This window comes from Salvelinus sp. IW2-2015, linkage group LG28, assembly GCF_002910315.2.
Source record: "Salvelinus sp. IW2-2015 linkage group LG28, ASM291031v2, whole genome shotgun sequence".
Classification (NCBI taxonomy): domain Eukaryota; kingdom Metazoa; phylum Chordata; class Actinopteri; order Salmoniformes; family Salmonidae; genus Salvelinus; species Salvelinus sp. IW2-2015.
The window spans coordinates 17,556,687-17,568,201 of record NC_036868.1 but is presented as its reverse complement, the minus strand read 5'-3'; the positions used below and the strand labels follow the sequence as shown (position 1 = coordinate 17,568,201).

The 11,515-nt window shown below is 44.1% G+C and overlaps 1 protein-coding gene across 1 annotated transcript; it reads left to right on the top strand.

The window, feature by feature from the left end:
* The first annotated feature begins 2,030 nt into the window (after positions 1-2,030).
* cenpw (centromere protein W) lies at positions 2,031-3,834 on the top strand. The gene is made up of 3 exons (XM_023974504.2): positions 2,031-2,213; positions 2,424-2,537; positions 3,561-3,834. Exons 1-3 carry the CDS (start codon positions 2,127-2,129, stop codon positions 3,585-3,587), a joined length of 228 nt encoding a protein of 75 aa, XP_023830272.1. The 5' UTR covers positions 2,031-2,126; the 3' UTR covers positions 3,588-3,834.
* Positions 3,835-11,515: the final 7,681 nt, after the last annotated feature.

The window sequence follows — 11,515 nt, the reverse complement described above, 5'->3', positions numbered from 1 at the left end:
ATCAAGTTTTGCGGATGACACTACAGTGGTAGGCTTGATTACCAACACGACGAGACGGCCTACAGGGAGGAGGTGAGGGCCCTCGATGTGGTGTCAGGAAAATAACCTCACACTCAACGTCAACAAAACAAGGAGATGATTGTGGACTTCAGGAAACAGCAGAGGGAGGCACCCCCCTATCCACATCGACGGGTCAGTAGTGGGAGAAGGTTGGAAAGTTTTAAGTTCCTCGGTGAACACATCACGGACAAAACTGAATTGGTCCACCCACACAGACAGCGTTGTGAAGAAGGCGCAGCAGCGGCCTCTTCAACCTCAGAGCTGAAGAAATTCCGGCTTGTCACCAAAAGCATCACAAACTTTCACAGATGCACAATCGAGAGCATCCTGTCGGGCTGTATCACAGCCTGGTACGGCAACTGCTCCGCCACAACCGTAAGGTCTTCCAGAGGGTAGTGAGGTCTGCAGAACGCATCACCAGGGGCAAACTACCTGCCCTCCAGGACACCTACACCACCCGATGTCACAGGAAGGCCATAAAGATCATCAAGGACAACAACCACCCAAGCCACTGCCTGTTCACCCCGCTATCATCCAGAAGGCGAGGTCAGTACAGGTGCATCAAACAGAGAGAGACTGAAAAACAGCTTCTATCTCAAGGCCATCAGACTGTTAAACAGCCACCACTTAACATTTAGCGGCCGCTGCCAACATACTGACTCAACTCCAGCCACTTTAAAAATGGGAATTGATGGAAATTATGTAAAAAATGTACCACTAGCCACTTTAAACAATGCACTTAATAACAATGTTTACATACCCTACATTACCCATCTCATATGTATATACTGTACTCTATATCATCTACTGCATCTTGCCATCTTTATGTAATACATGTACACTAGCCACTTTAACTATGCCACTTTATGTTTACATACCCTACAGTACTGCATCTCATATGTATTACAGTACTCTACCTCTACTGCATCTGCCATGCCGTTCTGTACCACCACTCATTCATATATCTTTATGTACATATTCTTTATCCCTTTACACTTGTGTGTGTGTGTAAGGTAGTAGTTGTGGAATTGTTAGGTTAGATTACTGTTGGTTATTACTGCATTGTCGGAACTAGAAGCACAAGCATTTCGCTACACTCGCATTAACATCTGCTAACCATGTGTATGTGACTAATAAAATTTGATTTGATTTGATTTGACCAGATCAAGTTGAATTAATACTACTATTTTTTCCACAGATAGCCAACCTAGCTGCTTAAAATGCTTGACCTCCAGATGAGTATCAGGGGGGAGTTTAAATACATGTCTTATTTGGGCTGGTCTGAAGCTTATTCTTTAGATGTTTAGGGCTGCTGATGAACCATAATGTGCAGGCATAATCAAAGTCACACTGGACTCGCACACTTGCCAGAGTCTCCAGGGTGTCTATCAGTGGAGGCTGATGAGTGGAGGACGGCTCAAACCATGTGTTTGATGTATTTGATACCACTCCACCTATTCCGCTTCAGGCATTACCATGAGCCCGTCCTCCCTAATTAAGGTGCCACCAACCTCCTGTGGTGTCTATAGCTAGGTTTCCATCCAATTGGCGAGAAATGTTCATGTGAATTAAAACAATATATGCATTTTCCCATCAAAAGTCAGTGCGTAAAAACAACAAAACATTATTTATAAAAAGCACTCTATTAATATGTTTTTGGAACATTATAATTTTTTACAAGCACGATAGATGTACTTTTAGTTTATGGTTGACCCAGCTTGTTGGCCATTATCGAATCGGCGTTTCTAAGCTAGTTCAAAGCACTTGAATGCATCCAACTGGTATTTATGACTTCATAACTGGTAATTACCACCTTCCCACTTGGCTATGAATGCAGCATTAGATGGCCATCACCTCAACTAAATAAATATACTTTTTTTATTTTCAATTGAGAGAACCAATATGAATATGTGTTATTATAAAGCAAAACATAAAACGTTATTTAAAATCCTGACGTCACATTATGCGCCGGTAGTGAGTAACGCGGGAGATTGAAAAACATAAATAAACAACTGTCACCGTGTTGAGGATAACTAACTAATGTTGCTAACTACAAGTTTGGCAATATGTTGAAAAGGGTGCCCAAGGCTACATTAAAGTCTCTAATGAAGAAGAAAGCCAACATTCGTATAGGCACAGCCGCAGATGCAATGGTATGTTTGTTGAAAATGCTCTCGTAGCTAGCTAACATGCTAGCTAGGCTAAACGTTACAGCACTGTTTGTTTTAAAACGAACAGCTTTCAAGCACAGGTAAACATGCAATACAGCTAGCGTTATAGTAGCTGTGTAACCTAGCCTAGCTAGTAGGATAGTTCTCTAATTTTCATGTGTTTCAGTGCCTGAATTTGAATGTCCATTTTAGGTTGAGCTGAACGTGCTGCTATTTCTGCATAGCCTCGCAGAAGAGGCGAGGACGAAAGCTTTTGAGGAGAAATCGGCTACTATCAAAGCACACCACGTCAAAGCAGTATCCAAGGTATGGGGATTCCCAGCAACATTGGGGGCAGAACACAGGGTGCATATCAATGGGCTAAAGGGTCTTTCTCTCCTTCATCAGCACTGATCTGAAATAGCCTGGACAGGTGAAAGCAAGTTCCCGCTAATGTGATGGGTTTTCAGATCAGTACATAACAATGTAGATGAGGCAGGAGGCTATTGAATTGTTACCTTTAAAAAAAGTCCTTTATAGACAGAGGGGCAAATGTCTGTGGTTGCTGTATAGACATCATAGATTTTATGGTAGTGAGTTAGCCCTACAGGCCCTTCGTCATATACAGTTATTTAAACTGTAATATTCTGCCTTAGGGCATACCTTTGAAGTGGCGTGTGAGATATTTGCCTACCTGTGCCTGTTTAGCAACGTGGACAAATACAAATATCTGTGGATGGTTCTTATAGGAAATTGTTGTATGCATCGCCAAGCAGTACCAAGGAAAGAATCCAATTGTTAGATGCTACCACCCCCCCCCCCAAATCAATCCTGCTGCTCAATTGCGAGGCTTATTAGTTAGACAAACAGGTGTGAAACAGACAGGTGTGCGTGCTAAAAATATAATCATAATAATATGCCATTTAGCAGAATTGATGTAGTCAAGCATGCATACATTTTATGTATGTGCAAGACACACGTGGGCAAGCTAAGCAAGACACAACATGGAATAAACGTTTGGTTTTGATTTGGGGGGGGGGGGTAGCGTCTAACAATGGAATGCAATTATTTTCTGGGTAGTGCTTGGCGACGCAAATAACGATTTCCTCAGAACAATCCAAGGATATGCTCTCCGACGTGGGAAAAGTGTCGCCGGACAGGTACACGTCGGCAAATATCTCGCAAGGTGGCTAAATGTTATACAGCTATAGTCGAGTCATGTGGATTAATGAATATCCTACATTGAGATGTCCTATTCCTTTAGTTCATTTGTCAGAGGATTGTCTTATGTTTCCTGACTTTATCATGCTACTTTCCAAATGTCAATGAGGATTTCTTGTCTTTCCTTAGAAACTGCTTAAACAAGCCCGAGGGTGAAGAGGAGAGACCTTTCTACAAGAACATGATTCAACAACTGATTTTATTAATTGTGAGATTGGCCTGAATTATATATTGAACCTATATTTTTGGTTTTATGTTCAGTTTTAATCTTTTCTTTGGTCTCTAGTTTTTGTCTCTATGCATTTTATCTATTTTGTCTGTCATGTTGTATTTCCACAATGCACAGAGATTTTTAGAACGCTTTTATATGCTGTCCAATTAAATGTTGTGTTCTGTAGATCTATCTCTGGTGTAGGCGTTGTTGTCCCTGCCATGTTCCATCAAGCTGACTAGAATGTTTTTTTTCCTGTTATACTAGCCTAGTTCCCTGTCAGAGAAATGTACTTATTTTGAGAGGAGTGACACAAAATATAGACGCTGGCGCCAAGGCTACCATCATCCAGCTAACTTGACACAACTGTCGGAAGCATTGGGGTCAACATGGGCCAACATCCCTGTGAAATGCTTTCGATACCTTCATATAGTACGTGCCACCGAATATTAGGAAGGTGTTCCTAATGTTTGGTATAATCGGTGTAAGATGCTCTTTAGTACTCTGGCCAGTACAGTTGGTGTTCGATGCCAATAACGTTTTCCTTTGTTAAAAAAAAAAATGTAAAAGAAGAAAGTTGCACACTATGTACAGTATGCTCCCAACAATTGAATGGTTAAACCAACGTTTCGGCACACAGTGCCTTCTATCGGTTTCCTTGTCACGAAGGCAATAGCCAGCTAGCATTTATGAAAGCCTAGAGCCTCATCCTCAGGCCTATATTCTCTGTCATCAACAGTTGGTCACGGTGGCCAGAGCTGCAGGATGAAAGCTTCAAAGACCAGGCATTGGCCTGCCCCCAAACTCCTCCCAAATCCCTTGCCTATTCACCCTACATACATTATCTGCATGTCAAGATGTTATCCCACTCATCTTTTACTACAGAGGGGTTTCTGAAGCCATGGCACTTGACTTGTGTGGCATGTGTTTTCACGTGAGTGCGTTCTTAGCACTCCGATCAATGTTTTTTTTCTTATAGAGCCCTGTAGGAGGTCTGCTGTAGGGATCTTAAGTTCTTTCTTCATTGTGATAATCAGGTTTATTATGATGAGAAGAACATTCACACAAGACACAATGTACTGCAATTCTACTAATGGACTGATGCATAGTATATTTTTTACTGTATGCCTTAGCCTCATGCTCAATCATATTTTGGTGGCTTGGCATGAAAATCAACAATTTGAACCAGTGTCTATCTCTCCACCTCTCTCTCTCATCCCCCATTGTCTCCCTCCTTATCCTCTTGCTTTCCCCCACCTCCAGCTGGGTTGTTTCCAGATTTGGTGAATTTGATTTGGTGTTCCAGCGAGCTTAGCCTCTCCTTGTTTCTATTCACAGTTAGCATGGGGTTTCTGGGTGTGTAACCCCACCCGTCGGACCTTTATGCGAAGCCGGCCTGACTTACGCCACTCCCCAGCTGCGTCTGACGAGAGTGTCATGCACCGCCCCCTGCCCCCCACCTACCCCCACAACTCGCTGGCAGCACACACGACGAAGTTCTATTAGGAGAGCCAGCTCGACGTACTAGCAGCTGTCCTGCGCTACTGTCTTCAGAGCGTGATCGCCCCGGATGCAGAGTGGTCACGCCGAGACAGCAAAACCATACAAGCACATGGATTATTTTCAGATGGGAGCTGCCGGAACAGCGCAATAACCTATTGTTTTCCATAACAGCGCATGCAACGACCAGCTTAGCTTGCGTACCAGCTAGCCAAGAGTTTATATGAGCATGATCTAAGACTATCAGAAGTGTTATACCGATCTGTTTGCTTGGCAGGGGAGAGAAGCGCGGGAACAAACATGGCTATACCAGGTTCTTGATAATGTCACTGGGGGAAAATACACTACTCTCTCTGTAATGTAGAAATATGTAGGATTGGTGGAGAAAGTGTATGGGAGATCACCCATCTAGGTGGGTACCTCAAATCTTTACGGTCCTTTCTGACTCGTCGCTAGTATCACAGCTGCCCGCTGTTTCTGCCCAGCGTGCTTTAGGGTTATCGTCCTCAAAATAAAGATCACACATCCACGTCAAACGCCTCTGGAAATGCTGCTGACAGCCTTGTTTGTTGGACGCAATTTCAGAAACCAAGTATAAGTAGGCTGATCTCGGTAATAAATACTTCATGGTTCAATGTGACGTTCTAATGGGCCCCTCCCCCTTGCTAAGAAGGAAGGCTACATTCGTCAACTTCTTAGAGCTTGTGGTGGACTGACGCCCGACTAGGTGTGTCCCAGGTAGAGATCCGCATACAACGAACTGTTGTAATATATAACCGCATGCCTCCCACTAACCTTCCAAGAAGATGGGTAACCGAGTGCGGGGAAAGTCCCCGTCAGCCTAACGATAGTCATCTTCTGATTTCGGAGTATCTCGCCACCTTGTCACTGGACCTATATTTATACAAACAGTATTCACTGCACGCTCACACTCCACATCCCCAGAGCACAGGCGACAACCAGCATCATAGCTGTGAGCAGTGTGATGTCGGAGAGTTATTTACATACACTTAGGCTGTGCGAGTCCACTGAAACTAATTATTGTCAAGCCAGTCACATATCTCTGCTTTAATACACGATAGTTTTGTGGAAAGTCGAGTTAGTTACATACTCACTTTGTGCATGCATGACACAAGATAATTTTGTCCCAACAATATGTTATTACACCGACCAGATTAATTTCACTGGCATTATAGATCTCTGTATTCACAATTTCCAGTTGGGGTCAGGAGAGTTCTACATTAGCACTAAGGTTCGCTGGCTTTAAACAGCTTGGAATAATTCCAGAAAATTATTGTCATGTGCTTTTAGAAGAACTGTCGAAAGGCTAACTATGCATCATTTTGAGATTGAATTTGGAATGTCGTGGTGTATTTAAGGCTATCATCTACTTTTCAAGGCCTTAACCTTCAAATACTCAGTTGGCCAATGGTTGCCGCTCTGTACTGCTTGACAGTGGAGAGCACTCGAACAAGAAATCCAGCCAGAAGGAGCCGTGAGTCGAGAAAACATCAAGTGTGTAGACCTTTACCACTAAGTTTATTCGATTCGAGAACTTGGCAGCAAGTGTTCAATCAATGCTGAAGAGTACTCGATCGGGACTAGTGATCGGTTATTCTTTAGTTCTGTACACAAACAAATAGTACAGGTGCCAAGTCATATACATAGTCCCATGGGATTCAAACGGCACGGCCGGTCATATAATAAACCGCATGTAAGGAAGAAGTTAGACAACGCGTCTCCTGTCTCCTATGAGATGAACCGTACTTTGGTGCGAAAAGTGCAAATCAATCCCTCAGAACAACAGCAAAGGACCTTGTGAAGATGCTGAAGAAACAGGCACAAAAGTTATATATCCACAGTAAAAACGAGTCCTATATCGACAATAACCTGAATGAGACCGCTCAGAATTCAAAGGAAGTGAGCCACTTGCTCCAAAACCGCCATAAAAAAAGCCAGACACTACGGTTGCAACGGCCACCTGAGTGAGGACAAAAGATTTGTACTTTTTTTGGAGAAATGTTCCGCTGGTCTGATGAAACAAAAATAGAACTGTTTGGCCATAAGGACCATCTTAGTTAGTGAGAAAAAGGGGATGCTTGCAACGCCGAGTACAACCCATCTCAACCGTGAAGCATGGGGTGGCAGCATCATGTTGTGGGGGTGCTCCTAGAGCCTGCAGAAGGGGGAAGGCCTAGGGTCGGCCGCATGGACTTATGCCCCCATAAGACTCGCATGATTGATTTGCCGTAATGAACATGAGCGTAAAAAGATAGAAGAGCGATAACAACCAAGGAAGAAAGACATTAATAATGTGCTGGAATTGTAGCTTAGGAAAGCACAGATTACAAAGTCTAAGAGTAATCACACGTCAGGGAGTTAAAGCTTTGTTGCGCAGCGACATTGGGTCGGTCCCGACACACTAGAGCAACTGGACCAGAAGAAAGGAGCTTCAGCAAGCTTACGTGAGGCACTCAATGGCTATAAAGCGTACACGGATAGTAGGGGGGCGCAGACGACAATGAGTCCAGAAGCGATAATGTGGGAACTCATCTGGTGGGTCCATGTCGCAACATTGACGCATGACATGGATTTGAGTCTAGTCTCGAATCAGCCCTATATATACGAGGTGCGCAATTGCTGACGGCGAGAAACGCTGGAAAGTCATGTGAGGAGTTGATCGAGAACATAGGTGCCAGAAGAATATAGGCACTCATGACCAGAACCTGACTGCACGTCCACTAGCGAACGCAAAGCCTGGTTCATAGGCTGCAGCGACATGAGCGGCGCGGCCCGAAATGAGTTCACGGCGTTCGACACACAAGATTAATCGCTGTAAGGACAAGTTTGTTGGAACGTGTCTAGAGTCCGAAACAGCATTGTCCCATAAAGTTAATCACGAAATTTACAGGACTAGGATACTGGCTACCCCTGAATAGACATACTGTATCATTGGTAGGTATCTGAGTTGACGTATCTGAACATCAGCAGTGGTCGATTATACTATGGTAGAGGTGATGATCAACAAGATATCTAAACCAGCTGTAATATACAATCTATCATATCATGCCGCTATATCTAAGATCTATTCCGTACATTACGCTTACTTCTGTTGTTTGCTTGAAGAGCTCCGCTGTAAAATAAAGTGGTGATCCTAACTGACCTAAGACAGGGAATTTTTACTAATGTCAGGAATTGTGAAAAACTGAGTTTAATGTATTTGGCTAAGGTGTATGTAAACTTCCGACTTCAACTGTAAATAGTCAACCGACACGTCCACTTGAACCATGGTCCCTGTTTGTGTCTCGGAGTGCAGGGAAGACTGTGTTTCCTGCTTCAACAGGAACTTCCGCACTCGCTGCCAACCAGGCCACTACCTGTACAGGGGGAAGTGTGAGGACAGCTGCCCCGAGGGCCTGACCCAAAACCAGTGCTTAATTTGTCAATTTTGTAAGTCTTGTAGTGGATGCGAGCTTTGACTGGAAGCCATTGGAGTGTGCAGAGGAGCTAGGTGACATGGCAGAACTTGGGAAGGTTGAGAACCAGGCGGCCTGCAGCATACTGAATAAGTTACAGGGGTTAGATGGCACCAGCGGCGAGCTCAGCCAACATCGAGTTGCAGTAGTCCAGACAGGAGATCAGATGTGCCTGGATTAGGACCTGCACTACTTCTTGTGTGAGGTAGGCTTGTACTATACAGATGTTGTAGAGCATGAACCTGCAGGAGCGAGTCACTGCATTGATGTTAGTAGAGAACGACCAGGTGTTGTCCAGGATCACACCAAGGTTCTTTGCACTCTGGGATGGCGACACTGTGGAGTTGTCAACCGTGATGGAGAGTTCTTTGAGCGGGCAGGCCTTCCCCTGGAGGAAGAGCAGCTCTGTCGTGTCGAGGTTGATCTTGAGGTGGTGAGCTGACATCCAAGCTGAGATATCTGCCAGGCTGCCTGGGTGTTAGAAGGGGGGAAGAAGAAAAGTAGGTGAGTATCGTCCGCATAGCAATGATAGGAGAGACTATGTGAGGATACGACGAAGCTGACTGACTTGGTGTATGGAGAGAAGAGGAGAGGGCTTAGACCCAAGCCCTGGGTGACACCAGTAGGGATAGTATGTGGTGCAGACACAGGTAGGATGCAATCTAAGAGTGTGCAGAGCCTGAGACGCCCAGCCCTGAGAGGGTGGAGAGGAGGATCTGATGGTTCACGGTGTCGAAGGCAGAGGATAGATCTAGGAGAATGAGAACAGTTGAGAGTCAGCCAGCTTTGGCAGTGCGGAGAGCCTCCGTGACACAGAGAAGAGAAGTCTCGGTTGAGTGACCCATCTTGAAGATCACACATTGTGGAAGTAGACCGATATACAGGACATATTTACAGTGCCATCGGAAAGTATTCAGACCCCTTGACTTTTTGCACATTTTGTTACGTTACAGCCTTATTCTAAAATTGATGAAATTACTTTTTTCCCTCAGCAATCCACACACAATACCCCATAATGACAAAGTCAAAACAGGTTTATAGAAATGTTTGCAAATGTATTAAAAATAAAAAACAGAAATACTTATTTACTTAAGTATTCAGACCCTTTGCTATGAGACTCGAAATTGAGCTCAGGTGCATCCTGTTTTCATTGATCATCCTTGAGCTTTTTCTAAAACTTGATTGGAGTCCACCTGTGGTAAATTCAATTGATTGAACATTATTTGGAAAGGCACACACCTGTCTATATGAGGTTCCACAGTTGACAGTGCATGTCAGAGCAAAAACCAAGCCATGAGTTCAAAAGGATTGTCCATAGAGCTCCGAGACAGGACTGTGTCGAGGCACAGATCTGGGGTAGGGTACCAAAAAATGTCTGCAGCATTGAAGGTCCCCAAGAACACAGTGGCCTCCATCATTCTTAAATGGAAGAAGTTTGGAACCACCAATAACCCGATGGTCACTCTGACAGATCTCCAGAGTTCCTTTGTGGAGAACCTTTCAGAAGGACAACAGTATGTAAAACAGTATGTGGACACCCCAAATTAGTGGATTCAGCTGTTTCAGCTAAACCTGTTGCTGAAAGGTGTATAAAATGGAGCACACAACCATGCAATCTCCATAGCTAAACATTGGCAGTAGAATTACTTTATTGAAGAGCTCAATGACTTTCAATGTGGCACCGTCATAGGATGCCATCTTTCCAACAAGTCAGTTCGTCATATTTCTGCCCTGCTAGAGCTGCCCTGGTCAACTGTAACTGCTGTTATTGTGAAGTGGAAACGTAGGAGGAACAACGGCTCAGCCGCAAAGTGGTAGGCCACACAAGCTCACAGAACGGGATCGACGAGTGATGTAACGCATAAAAATAATCTGTCCTCGGTTGCAACACTCACTAAAATTGGTTCACTAAAATTCATGAAATTGGTTTCCATGGCCGAGCAGCCACACACAAACCTAAGATCACCACAATGCCAAGCGTCGGCTGGAGTGGTGTAAAGCTTGCCGCCATTGGGCTCTGGAGCAGTGGAAACGCGTTCTCTGGAGTGATGAATCATGCTTCATCATCTGGCAGTCCGACGGAATAATCAGGGTTTGGCCAGGAGAACGCTACCTGCCCCAATGCATAGTGCCAACTGTAAAGTTTGGTGGATTATGAATAATGGTCTGGGGCTGTTTTATGGTTCGGGCTAGGAACCTTAGTTCCAGTGAAGGGAAATCTTAACTCTACAGCATACAATGACATTCTAGATGATTCTGTGCATCCAAATTTGTGGCAACAATATGGGGAAGGCCATTTCCTGTTTCAGTGTGACAATGCCCCTGTGCACTAAGCGAGGGCCATACATAAATGTTTTTTCAAGATTGTTGTGGAAGAACTTGACTGGCCTGCATAGAGCCCTGACCTCAACCCCATTGATCAACTTTGGGATTAATTGGAACACTGACTGTGGGCCTAATGGATGGTTGGATCGATATAGCATTTGGATGGACAGATGGAGGACTGGATTGACTGGGTTGAGAGAGAGACCCTAATGATGGGGCCAGAACTCAAACTCTGTCTTGCCTGTAGTCAAGACGGTGTGCAGCAGTTTATTCCTCTATCATTTGCTGTATAATAATGGGCATCCAACATTGTGGATTTATTACAACATGTTACCTCAACAATCCATTCCAGGAAACAGTCACTAAATTGTTATGGACTGAAGTAAGCAGTGTTCAGAAAGCAAACTGTCTTTTCAGATTATTTTTTTGTTTCTATCATCATCATGACAGTGGCTAGCCTACTTGTTCTACAAGTGTAGCATTTCTCTATATATCAAGTCAAATTTAACCTAATGATGCCGTTTTATGATTAAAATATTTGGTATGGTCCCACATTGGTTTCTTTGTGTAGG